Consider the following 13827-nt stretch of genomic DNA (forward strand, 5'->3'; position numbering starts at 1 on the left):
ATGTCTCCTTTGTCAGTGTGGGCTGAGATAGGCGGAGATGCCAGACTGGCTGACTGAAGCCTGCCTGTGGCTATGCCAGAGGGAATTACAATGAAAGATGTGATGAAATGGTGAAATTGTTTGAGCTCTTGGCTTTGTTGGGAGGTGATTGGGAGAGGAAGGGCATAGGATGGCACAAATAAAGTTTAACATATGCTGGAACTCATACCCCAAGTGGTCCAAAGTAAAAGAGAACATGCCAGTCAAAACGTTTGTGCTAAACATGAGCTTAAAAATATCAAAAGCAGCTCATCAGGTATTTCATTTCAAGGCTCTTCATAAAAAAATACACTTAGCAATTGTAAGCGTAGAACAAAAGTTGAAGGATGATGTAAAAAGTTAAACACTAAATAATTAATGCAACTTGAAATAAAATCAAGTCCTGGGAACACTCAGCAGGTCATGCAGTATCTATGGAGAGAGGAAAGTGACCAAAGGTCATCAACTTGATTAGCATTTTAGCATTTTAGAAGCATTTTACTTCTGTTTTCATTTCAGATTTCCAGCAGCTGCAGTATTTTGCCTTTTAATTAATGCAACTTGATGCTTCAGAAACTCACGTTATTGTTGCAACTTTAGAAATGAGCAACTTCAACTATCCGCAAACTTGCACTTTCAGTTGGGGAAACAATTGCCCGATCCACAACCAAAAGTCATGATAACTAACACCCTCTTATCTAAAAAAAAACATCATTCCTTTAAGACTTACTAACCATTGTAATAGTATCACAACTATTTGGTCATCCTGACAATTTGCCAATTTGACATTGGCAAATATTCTTCAAACTAAACAGTCCTTCTCAAACCGATAACCGACCTGAAGTGTAACATGCAGAAGGGATTGCCTTACCCTGGTGTTCTCCTGGGGGTGACCTGTGGGAGTTGGCAGTGCGCTGGTCCACAGCAGCAGGGTGCCCAGCACAGCCCGGGACAGCATGGTGTGCTGCGAGAGTCACGTTTGAAGAGGAGCTGCAGCTGGAGCTGGAGCTGGAGCTGGAGCTGGAGCTGGAGCTGGAGCTGGAGCTGGAGCTGGAGCTGGAGCTGGAGCTGGAGCTGGAGCTGGAGCTGGAGGAGCTGATCTGCTCCCTGACCCTCGGACGCTTTGTTCTGATTCCGACACAGATTGTGGGTTGGATTCACAGCTTTCACTGTCACGTGGCTACCGTCAGTTTCTCTTTACTGTATTAACCCTTGTGGAACACGGGCTGTTTACTCAGCATATGCCCAGTTTCTTTCCCAGCCAAAAATGAGGAGTTACTGATTGAGACGTGGGACAATTAGGCTTAGTCTAAATCTGTCGTTTTTAGGTCGTTTTTTTCACAGAAACCTCAAATCCCCTGAACAAGCCATTCACCAGAGAGCTGGTAACGCTGTGATAATGCCAGTGCCTTATTAGCAACTATACAGACAACATTATAATAGTATACTCTAAGGGTAGTATAACTAAATAATAGTGCCAGTACAGTACTGTTGGTAATACAGTGATACTTGTGAGCTACTTGTAATAATTGTAACGCTATAACACTTGCACCATTACACTGGCATCTGAACTTACACATGAACAAAAGGATGAAACCAATCAATGCAATAGTAACAATATCAGAACTATACTAATGACCTGATGCCACAAACAAATCAGTATTTATCAAAAACAAAGCACAGAGGTACGTTTCCTATTAATATTACTAGTTTACACATATTAGTATCAAGAAAAGGTGACAGTATAACATGAATAAAAATGCAATTATAGTACTATTATTATTGTTATTATTACAATAATTTTATATATTTTTTCAGACACTTCAAATCCTCAAAATCGAATGCTATGACATCTCAAATCAAATAAACAGACAGTAATGTTAAGCACATTCGGAAATCCTCTTGATGTGAAGTGCACTGCGTAAATGTAAATGTGATACCACCACAACAACAACAAATTTACATTTCATAGAATTATAGAATCATACAGCGCAGAAAGAGGCCATTCAGCCCATCCAGGCTCCTAAAAGAGCTTCCAACTCAATCCCACCTTTCTCTCCATAGCCCTGCATCCTGTCCTCCCCAAATACCCATCTACTTCTCTCTTAAAAGTTGTTATTGAATCGGCTCCCACTACCCTTTCAGGTAATGCATTCCAGATCCCAACACCTCACTGGTGAAAATGTTTTCCTCACCTCCCCTCTGTTTCTTTTACCAACTCTCTTAAATCGGTTCCTCGGGTTACTGACCCACATGCCAATGGAAACAGTTTTTCCCGGTTCAACCCATCAAATCCTCTCATGATCTTGAAAACCTCTATTAAATCCCCTCTTAATCTTCTCTGCTCCAGGGAGAATAATCCTAGTTTCGCTAATCTCTCCTCATAGCTAAGGTCCTTCATTCCTGGTACCATCGGGTAAACCTCCTTTGTGCCCTCTCCAATGCCCCAACATCTTTCCTAAAGTGCGGTGCCCACAACTGAACGCAGTCTCCAACTGAGGCCTAACAGCATCTTATAAATATTCAACATAACTTCCTGACTGTTGAATTCTATGCCCCTGTTTATAAAGCCGAGTATCCCGTTTGCTTTTTNAACAGCTTTATTACCTGTCCGGCCACCTTCAGAGATTTGCTGATGTGGACCCCCAGGTCTCCCTGTTCATTTGCCCCCTTTATGATTGTACCATCAGCTTACACTGCCTCTCCTTATTCTTCCCACCAAAATGCAACACTTCGCATTTCTCTACATTAAACCTCATCTGCCACGTTTCTGCCCATTTTACCAATCTGTCTAAGTCCTCTTGGATTTCATAATCCATAGATTTCATATGGGGAGGACGCCCCAAGCTACTAAACCACCCAGTAACTAGGAACCCATTTGTTAGTTGATTATTGGATCGCCTTTTGCGGTTCTTTTATTATTAAAGGGTTAGTCTATAAACAACAGTAATAAGTAGCATGAGCCAGATATCATGGAATTGATCACTCCATAACTGGAGCCTTTCATTATAAATAAGGTGATCAGGATAAATCCTGGTGCTATGTATAGTTATGTGAGTACATGCATGAGGTGAATCTTTTTGAAAGAGTGTGTTACGCTGATTTGGATGATCTGCTAAAGTCTATAAAATTGCTTATTTGGATTCTCCAGAATTCAGAGATTGTGCAGTTTTTTCTTTATAAGTTGTCATCAATCTGGTATCACGTTTGAAAAAGGAAAGTGTACAAATGACAATTAGTGTGAGTGCCGTTAGTTTGTTTTGAAAGAAAATGGATGTTTATATAGTTAAGCAACGGTCAAAATGGTAACTTAGTTATTTTGCAAAACAACTGGATAGGTATCTGGGGAAGACGGGTTTGTGGGGTTATGGGGAGAAAGCTGGTGAGTGGGGTTAGTGAAAGTGACGCTCTGTCAAAGAGCTGCACAGACTCGATGGGCCGAATGGCCTCCTTCTGTGCCGTAACATTCTATGATTCTATGAATTTGCATAGACTGACGTCCAACAGCCTGCATTCTCCACAGTACAATATACAAACTTTAACAGTGTCACCAATAACAAGAGTAATGAGAAATTAGAAACTGAAGTTATGATTTTAGTGAGCATGCATTATTTGAAACATTACTTTAGAATTTTTAATAAGATTTTTCTAACCCAATTTTATTTTTTAGCTGTGATGCACAACACCAGATACTGAAGGAGATGTAAAAAGGCAACCGAAGCAGCTTCAGCAAAGTGCTGTAAAATGCCTCAAATTGTCAAGTTTTTTTGCCAACCAGTTTTCAACCACTGCTGACGTCTCTGAGACACAAGATTTGTAATCAAAAGAAAGAATAATACCCTTCAAACTGAGTTAGGAACAGCAAACCCCAATGATAACAAACCACATCCCCAACAAGAAATAGAAGCTGTTTTAATTTTTCTGGATGTGGGATAAAAGTGCCCCTTTGAGTCCAGCCCTATAGTGACAATTCCTTCAAAAACAAATCTACATGATAAGGCACTATTTCAAATTCATGTATTATTAATATTAAAGTAAAGATAATAATTCTTGCATTTGATATTGCACCTTATCATGTCACTGAGATGTCTCAAAGTGCTTCACAGAACATATTGTAAAGTGGATTGACTGTATTTTGTGGGTGAAACGCAGCAGCTAATTGCGCACAGCAGTGTCCCACAAACCAAGTTATAGTGACCAAATTATTATTATTTAATTTTTTTGATTGAATTTTTTTGAGGGATTATTACCCCCGGAGAGCAACCTGCCAATCGACTAATAACTGGGTTCCTGTTCAGCTCTAGGTGTGTGTGGAGTACAAATTCCTGAACTGCTCTGACAGTGCTTACACCTCCCTCACCAGAGGCCACTCAATACAATCTGCTGCCCTAGGCAACCCCTCTTACCACCTTAGTGATGAGGTCAGTCACAGCTCACTGGGGGGGCTTTCGCTGGGTGAATTTGGGCCCTTCATCCCTGCCCCCACCCCCCGCCTAGTAAACCTTTGAAGAAGCTTTGAAGAACCCTGATTGCTGGGTTCAGCTGAGGACCTGAGGGTCAGGTTGGCTGACAAGACAGCTGGAGAGGCTGCGCTCGGCCCCCAAATAACTGCCTCTCTTATAGTGTCTTATTGACAAGGCGCTGAGAAGTGGGCTTGGTGGCCCTGTGTTTATTGAGTGTTAATGTGGAGTGTTTGTACTACAAGTGGTGATGCCCAAGTGCGGATGCTCATGAGGAATCAGAGACTTGGTATTCTGGGCGTTTTGCTGGGTTTGTTAATACTGCTATTGCTGCTGCTCTTTATAGCTGAGGGTTTAATGTTGATCATTTTGCTTTTCTCTTCGGACTTGTTGCTTGCACTCTTTGCCCTCTTTGTACTGGATAAAGCTTCAGTCACAGGCTGTCGGCTTCTTGGATATAAGGGATCTCATCACAGTTTTTCAATAATTTCGAACACTTACCCTGAAACTTGGAGATCTCAGCATTGTGCATGAGGCAGTGACTGTTCCATGATCTTCCTCCTCCCTATCTGCAACTTCGCCATAAAGGCATCCATGGGTTATGTGCCCCTGGGGTCTGACACCAGCTCAGTTTGTCAACTTTTCCCATAAATCTGCTGCCCCCAGCAAGTTGATCAACATTGAACTCTCAGCTGCCTATTTTGCCTGTAGTCAGAATGACCCATGTCCCTGACTAGAAAAGGTTCCTGCTTTTCACTTTATATCTGTCAAAAACATCAGCTTGAGTGAACACTTCAATACAACTGTTCCCAGACAAGCATTTAAACTTATTGACAAAATGAACATGCCTGCAAGATACAAGAATGAATGGACAACTTGGAAATGGGCATTTCATACATCGCCAATAATTTTAAATATCAGACTATTTCTGGTTAATCAGTGCAGGATCTTTTACAAAAAAAGTTTACAAAAGAACAGCAACAGTTCTTTAAGACACAGGAACCACAACTAATAAATCAATACATCTAGCTGCTGTTTAAAAACACAATGGAATTTGAGCATTAAGCTTTAGAAAACAAACTAATTCACAGAAGCCTGACTTGACAGTAGTCTTGTGATTACAACTGTTTTTCATCAGGTTCATTGTGAGGAGTTACATCCCTTTATAGTGGTGAACAGAGATTTAGATGGTACTTTTAAGTTGTCTTTCTGTTCCTATACGGCCAAACTCCACATGTGCTTTGATATGGTTTACATCAATGTCAGCTTCCGAGTCATAATTCAGTTTTGCAGTGAATGAACATGGATTTCTGCCAAATTTGGCCCAACTCTGCTCTTCGTATAGGATTATAGAACAAAGGATTAGAAGATATTAGACAAGCTTCTGTTTCCTGAATTAATTTAAGTAGTAGATTTAAAAGAAACTCATGAGATACTTAAAAAATCATTGTCAACAGATCTGAAAATAACTTTCAAATGTTGTGAACACTGAAGCTTTACTGTCTAAAGGAGCTGGAGGGTCAGTTCCATAGTAAATAACTGCAGTTCTTCAGAGAAGCCAATGAAGGATAAAATAAGTTAATGGTATGGCATTTATGTGGGAGTAAGTACATAAACATCCAAATACCAGTGAGTCCATCAATGTTTAGTAGACCGCAGAGAGCAAGAAGCCTTTGTTTAAAAATCAAAGAGATTCTTTAGTCTTACCAACTTGATGATTTATGAATTAAATAACCAATTAACATGAAATAGGTTCCATGAGGCAAGTGCATTAATTACATGATCAATTACTGATATGCAAGGCCTGAAATGCCATTCTTGCCACCTACCCAAACAAGGAAATTTCACTAGAATTTAAAACTAAATGTTTGACTTCAAAGAGAAACCCTTTGTTTGGGTGTTTAACCGGCTCAGATACCCATGGGAGTGTCACTCCCCCTGGCTCCCGTTCCCGGTCCTCCTGACTCGGGACTGGCCACATTTCTCCACCCTACTGGAGTCAACGTACCACAAACACATTAGGGGATATTTTCCTCTTCTATCTTCTATATTCTATCTTCACACCCCGATTCCATCCCCGGAAAATGAAAAGGGAAAACATTTAGACCAACAGGTCTGGCTCACTGGGGAAAGTAGAATGGGGGAACCCTCCATGTAACATAAGGGAAAGGGTGTGGTTCCCAGTGTAACCTCCTGAAAAGTGGGGAGGGGGGAACTTACTGGTAAGAGATAGGTCATCCCCTGAAATAGATATAACCCTCAAGACAGTTTATTCCCAGTTCTTACAAGAACAACAGAATAATGCTGCATTAAGTCTGGTCTTACAACTTCCATAGCAAAAGGGCAAGTCATCAATCAAGAAAAAGCCACCATTTGTCCACACATAGAAATGATTCATGATTTGTTATATATTAATAATAAGCCTTGCATTTGAAATCGTACCTCTTCCCGTCTTCAAGACATCCCAAAGTGCTTAGCAGAATATACTGTAAAGTGAATTCACTGTATATTTTGTGGGCAAAATGTGGCAGCCAATTGTACACAGTAGTATCCCCCAAACAGTCATGGATTGAGTGACCGCATTTTTTTAAAAAGGGATTATTACCCCAGAAAGCGATCCATCAATTGACTAACAATCGGTTTCCTATTTACTGCGAGGAAAACAGAGGCATGTGGAGTAAGGAAACTTACCCAGTATTTCACTCTGTAATATAACTCAATCCAAATCAAGGGTGTGTTAGCAGCCACCTCAATAATAATCCACCTCAATAACCCACCTCAATAATAACCCACCTCAATAACCCACCTCAATAATAATCCACCTCAATAACCCACCTCAATAATAACCCACCTCAATAACCCACCTCAATAATAACCCACCTCTATAATCCACCTCAATAATAATCCACCTCAATAACCCACCTCAATAATAACCCACCTCAATAACCCACCTCAATAATAATCCACCTCAATAACCCACCTCAATAATAACCCACCTCTATAATCCACCTCAATAATAATCCACCTCAATAACCCACTTCAATAATCCACCTCAATAACCCACCTCAATAATAATCCACCTCAATAACCCACCTCAATAATAACCCACCTCAATAATCCACCTCAATAACCCACCTCAATAATAACCCACCTCAATAATCCACCTCAATAATAACACACCTCAATAACACACCTCAATAATAACCCACCTCAATAATAATCCACCTCAATAACCCACCTCAATAACCCACCTCGATAACCCACCTCAATAATCCACCTCAATAATAACCCACCTCAATAATAACCCACCTCAATAATCCACCTCAATAATAATCCACCTCAATAACCCACCTCAATAACCCACCTCAATAACCCACCTCAATAATCCACCTCAATAATCCACTTTAAACCACATACTGTGTCCCATTCCCAGTGCCTTCTGTACTTCCTGCCCTTCTCAATATTGGCCCTTCTGTTATTTGTCAATTTACTCTTAAAGGAGTATGCATTATTATTATTATTATTATTATTATTATTATTATTATCCAACAGTTTGGCTTCAGTTTTTCTTTAACCTTCTATTAATCTAGCTGGTCATCTAATCTTTCTTCTCAATCTTGTCCTTTCTGTCTCTCTTTCCTCTGGTCTATCTTTGGTTATCTCTTGCTGTTCATCCTCTTGTCATGTGTAGTTCACTTTCTCATCTCCACGACGTTCTTCTCTATTTGTTTCCTTTATTGTCTTCTATCCAATATGATCTTGGTTATTTATCTGGTTTCACTATTTTCCCTTTTGGCCACCGCTCTGTTTTAATATTCCTCTTTCTGAACCACACCCAAACCATCTCCTTTATTTCAAAGCTTTTCTTTTCACCTTCTGCCTTTTGTTTTGTATTTCTATTCTTTCTTTGCAGTTGCAGTTTTAATCTGTTTTCTCCGCATATTAATCTGTCCCTTAATTGCCTTGACATTAACATTTGTGCTGGTGATCTTTCATTTGTATTGGTGTGTTTCTGTACGTCAATTGCTAACAGTTTATTTTCTTTTGCATTTTCTACCTTCTTCAACATTTTCTTGAATGTTTGCATTGTTCTCTCCACCACCCCATTGCTCTGTGGATATCCCGGGAATGCTGTTCTGTGCTTCATTCCCCGGTCCTTTGTAAATGTCCTATATTTTTCATTTACAAATTGTGGTCCATTGTCACTTATCGCTATTTCTGATATTCCATAAGTTGCAAAAATCCCCATTGTTTTGTATATTACGGTTCCTGCAGTCGTGTCAGGTAGTTCAGCAAAAACAAAATAACATGATGTGTAATCCACGGCTACAAGACAGTTTCTCTTTGTGGTAAAACTAGTCTGTTCCTATCTCTGTCCCAGCTTGCTGTGGTTTCTCGTGCCACATGTTTGGCTTGTGCCTCTGCTTGTTTTGATATCTGGCCCACGTGTCGCACGCTTTCTTTCTTTCTTTCTTTCTTTCTTTCTTTCTTTCTTTCTTTCTTTCTTTCTTTCTTTCTTTCTTTCTTTCTTTCTTTCTTTCTTTCTTTCTTTCTTTCTTTCTTTCTTTCTTTCTTTCTTTCTTTCTTTCTTTCTTTCTTTCTTCCTTTCCTTTCTTTCTTTCTTTCTTTCCTTTCTTTCTTTCTTTCTTTCTTTCTTTTCTTTCTTTTTTTTTTTTTTTTTTTTTTTTTTTTTTTTTTTTTTTTTTTTTTTTTTTTTTTTTTTTTCTTTCTTTCTTTCTTTCTTTCTTTCTTTCTTTCTTTCTTTCTTTCTTTCTTTCTTTCTTTCTTTCTTTCTTTCTTTCTTTCTTTCTTTCATGGCTTCAGGTATTTATCTCAGTGGCTGTATTATCGGTTTTACATTGTCCTTTATCCTTATCTTCATACTCCCCTTTCATTAACCCTTCTTTTCCCCAAAACTTGTTTGTATTTTCCTATTATTTCCTCCATTTCTAATCTTTTGTTTTCTTCTTTCCTCGCATTTTGTATTCTTTTCAACAGTCCCTTTTTACTTATATCCTGTAGACTCAACAATGTGTCCGCCTGTACTTTCACAATGTAAAATGGCATTGTATATACTTTATTTTTATACCTGGTTTCTATTTCTGCTCTTCCTACGATTTCAATGTCACCTGTTGTATGTCACTAATCTTCCTTTTCCTGTTTCCATCATTTCTCTCTGTGGTTCTCCAAGTCTCAAACACAGCAACAACAACGACTTAGATGTATATAGCGCCCTCCACACGGGACGGCGTCTCAGAGCTTCACAGTAACGAATCCTGGGGCCGAGCCAGGGAGAGGGGGAGGGGCCAAGGGAGGGGGAGGAGCCAGGGGAGGGGAGGAGCCATGAGGAGGAGCCAGGGGGGAGGAGCCGGGGGAGGGGAGGAGCTGGGGGAGGGGAGGTGCCAGGGAAGTGGAGGAACCAGGGGAGGGAGAGGAGCCAGGGGAGGAGCCAGGGGAGGGGGAGGGGCCAGGGGGAGTGGGAGGAAGGTGACCAAAGGTGTGGTCAAAAAGAAAGGTCTTCAGCAGAGACCTGAAAATAGGAAGAGAGGGGCGAGGGGAAGGGAGTGAGGAAGGGATCCCAGAGCCTCGGGGCACAGTGGCTGAAGGCACGGCCACCGAGGGTGGAGCGAAGTACTCGGGGGACGGGGACGAGGACGAGGCCAGACCCGGTGGAACAAACCCAACGGGCACTGTTTTGAGGAGAGAGGAAGTCAGAGAGGTCGGGGGGTGCAGAGGAGTGGAGGGACTTGAAGACAAGGGTGAGGATCTTGAAGTCAATCCTCTCTGGGATAGGCAGCCAGGATGTCGTTTGTGACTTTTACAAGCGCAGTCTCTGTACTGTGGGGGGAAACCAGACTGGAGGGGTTCGAAGAGGGAGTGGGAGGAGAGGTGTGCGTGCAACAACACATGCTAGGACTTTTGTGAGAAAGGGCAGGTTTGAAAGAGGGTGGGAATGGCTGGGGTTTGAGGGATCTAGGGAGGGTTTTTTGATGAGGGCAGTGATGACAGCAGTTTTGAGAGGGGCAGGGACTGATCCAGAGGAGAGGGACTGGTTGATGACGTCAGCCAGTAGTGGGCAGAGGAGAGGGAGATGGGTGACCTGTAAGTTGGTGGGGAGGGGGTTGAGCAGCAGGTGGTGGGTTTCATTGAGGTGATGGTGGGTGAGAGGAAGGAGGGATGGGGAAGAAGGAATGTAGGATGGGGGTCGTGGTAGTAGCTGCTGATGGGGAGGGTGAGGGGGATGGAGAGAGGGTGGTGGTGGGTGATAAGAGGCAGGTGGATGAGGCTGGAGCCTCATTATGTATTTTGGATGAAAAGAAATCCATGACCTCCTCGCACTTGGCATTGGATGTGAAGATTGAGGAGGCCTGAGGGGGGGCATGGAGGAGGTAGTGGGTGGTGGAATAAAGGACTTTGGGATTGTTTTTTGACTCCAAGATGATGTTGGAGTAGAAGCCGTTTTCGCGCAGGTCAAAGAACAGCGGTAGCTGTGGAGATGCTCGAGCCACAGTTGGTGGTGAACTGTCAGGGCAGTTTTCTGCCATCTGGAGTCCTGTAGCTCAGTGGTTACAGCACTCGCTTTGCAAGTGAGAGACCTGAGTTCAATTCCAGGCAGGAAAACCTTGGGCAAGTTTCCTTACTCCACACAGAGCCTAATAATAATCCCTCCAAAAAAACAAAACAATAATAAATTGGTCATTTTCAATCTACGACTGTTTGTGGGACATTGCTGTGCGCAATTGGCTGCCGCGTTCGCCCACAAATATACAGTCAATTCACTTTACAGTGTGTTCTGTGAAGCACTTTGGGACGTCCTCCCGACGTGAAAAGCGCTGTATCAAATGCAAGGATTATTTATTTATTTATCTGCGCTTGAGCAGCCGGTTTGAGTTTTTAGGGAGCGAAGCTGGTTGTTGTGCCAGGGGGATCGGGTGGGTTTGGAGATGGTCCTTGATTTCATGCGGATAAGAGAGTTGAAGGTGAAGGAGAGGCGATCATGGAGCAGCTGGACAGCTGCTTCAGGATCTCTGCGGGTAGAAGGCCAGAAGGATAGGATATTTGAGGATGTGAGGGCCTTTGTGAGGGTCTCAGGGGGGAGTCTTTTCCACGGGCAGTAGAGTATGGTTGACGGCTTGGAGAGAGGAATGTGGGAGGAGAAGGAGATGAGGAAGTGGTCCGAGATGGCCTTGTCCACTATGCTCAGGTCGGAAATGTCAAGGCCATGGGTGATGATGAGGTTGTGGGTCTGTGAATTGATGTGAAGGGTGAGGTTTAGGGAGGAGAGGAGGGCAGTGAAGTCAGAAGAATTGGTGCAAGGGGAGTTTAGGTGGAGGTTGAAATTGTCCATTATGAGCAGGCGCTCGGAGCAGAGGGACAGGGAAGAGAGGAGAGTAGAGATGTCAGAAAAGAAGGAGCCGGGGGGCTTAGGGGGGCAGTAGACCAGGAGGATTTTCAGTGAGAGAGAGGGATGGAAGGGTGTTCTTGTCCACATTGCTCACGTGTCTTCTTGTTATATATCTTTCTCTAGGTCTGTATACTGGCTGTGCTCCGTATTCTTCATCTGTGTTATTCCAGCTCCTTCCCCAGCCAGTTTATCTATTTCCATCTCTAGTTCCCCATTCCCCAAACTCTTTCCTATGAGCTACAAGCATTTCTTCTATGTTTATTATTTGTCCCGCTTGCTGTAAATTCAAGTCTTCCTGTTTCAGAAGCTTGCTCCTTATTATGCCGTCTTTAATCCCGATCACAATTTGATCTTTAATCATTTCTCCTTCAGGGCCCCATTTTGGATGTTTTGCTGAGTGACCATAATTCAGCAAAATATTGGGCACATGGTTCCGCAGGCCCTTGTTTTCTTGTGCTAAACTTATACCTGTCAACGATTATATTGTTCTGTCCATAACACCTTTCTCTCATAATATTCATTATATAATCTAAAGCCATGTCTATAGCCCTTTCCAGGGTCTCAGAGTATTTTCTAGAATCTCCCCCTGCTGCATTTAGAATAATAGCAGCTTGCTGTTATCTTGCTGTTTATATAATAATAATAATAATAATAATAATAATAATAATAATAATCCTTGCATTTGATATAGCGCCTTATCATGTTTTCTTGGCAGCTGCAGCATATTGCTGGCTAAGGCAAATACCATTCAAACCGGTTCCAATTATGCCTCAGGTTGCCACTTAACTTCAATGGCCTTGGTATTTGCACCTCACTGTGGCCTCATATTCTTTTGTTCCAGTCTGCATGTTGTTTCTTTAATTCGGCTTCCAATCTCGTGGTCCAATTCAGTCCAAATTCAGTTCACTCTTGACACCTTGTAATATAAGTCAATGCAAATCAAGGCTGTGTTAGCAGCTTTTTTATTTGTCAATCCAAACTCTCAATAATCCACTTTATTAATCCACTCTAATCCATACTGTGACCCACTCCCAGTGCCTTCTGTACTTCCTGCCCTTCTTCTTATTGCCCCTTTTGTTCATTGTCAATTTATTCTAGGAGTATCCAACATCCCCTGCCTGGGAATCGAACACGGGTCTCCTCACTTGTGAGGCGAGCATACTACAACAACAACAACAAAATTACATTTGTAAAGCGCCTTTCAGGTTGGGAGGATGTCTCAAGGTGCTGAACAGAGAGAATTTCCGGGGGTCGGGATCGGGGCAGGGGGGGAAGCAGAATGATCGAAAGCACAATCGAAGAGGAGGGTCTTGAGATGGGTTTTGAAGGTGACAAGGGAGGGGGCGAGGTGGAGGGACTGCGGGATGGAGTCCCCCGGTGCCCCCCCCCGGTGCCCCCCCCCCGGTGCCCCCCCCCCCGGTGCCCCCCCCCCCCCGGTGCCCCCCCCCGGTGCCCCCCCCCGGTGCCCCCCCCCCCCCCCCGGTGCCCCCCCCGGTGCCCCCCCCCCGGTGCCCCCCCCCCCGGTGCCCCCCCCCCCCGGGTTGCAGCCGCTTGTGTTGCCGCGGAGTGATTGTCGGTCTCCGGTCCTTCTCCTGAACGTCTCTCTTCACTGTCAGGTTTTGCGGCGATGAGGAAAGTGTCGGTGACGGTGACAGTGAGACCCGCGCTCGGGCTTTGCTGCAGCGGCTTCACCAGCAGGTCAGGGCCAGGCAGCAGCCGGGGGTCAGCCCCGCGGCCCCGGGGGAGGCGGGAGGCCCGCGCTGTGGGCCGGTGGCAGGTGCGCACAGCCAAACAACTCCGAGGAAACGAGAAGCAAATGACCAGACGAAAAGCTCAGGGAAAAGGAGAAGGAAAACAGAGTATCTGCTGAATGATCCTCAAGAGCGCGGAGAGGAAACTGATGGCCGAGCATTGAACTGTCCAGAGGAAGGCAGCAAAGCCCCC

The 13827-nt window shown here is 43.3% G+C and overlaps 2 protein-coding genes across 2 annotated transcripts in view; one reads left to right on the plus strand and one right to left on the minus strand.

Annotated features, from left to right (window-relative positions):
* LOC103190609 (stromelysin-3) overlaps window positions 1-1019 on the minus strand; it is a 66651-nt gene extending 65632 nt beyond the window's left edge. Inside the window, exon 1 of the mRNA XM_042337441.1 lies at window positions 890-1019. Within this exon, the coding sequence (XP_042193375.1) occupies window positions 890-976 (87 nt within the window). The 5' untranslated portion in view covers window positions 977-1019. The remainder of the gene's footprint in view (window positions 1-889) is intronic.
* A 10580-nt stretch (window positions 1020-11599) lies between these two features.
* The window catches only part of ddx51 (DEAD (Asp-Glu-Ala-Asp) box polypeptide 51), a 36238-nt gene continuing 34010 nt past the window's right edge, over window positions 11600-13827 (plus strand). Inside the window, exons 1-2 of the mRNA XM_042337332.1 lie at window positions 11600-11625; window positions 13500-13827. Of these exons, the coding sequence (XP_042193266.1) occupies window positions 11600-11625; window positions 13500-13827 (354 nt within the window). The remainder of the gene's footprint in view (window positions 11626-13499) is intronic.

Source organism: Callorhinchus milii, unplaced genomic scaffold, assembly GCF_018977255.1.
Source record: "Callorhinchus milii isolate IMCB2004 unplaced genomic scaffold, IMCB_Cmil_1.0 Scaffold8, whole genome shotgun sequence".
Classification (NCBI taxonomy): Eukaryota; Metazoa; Chordata; class Chondrichthyes; order Chimaeriformes; family Callorhinchidae; genus Callorhinchus; species Callorhinchus milii.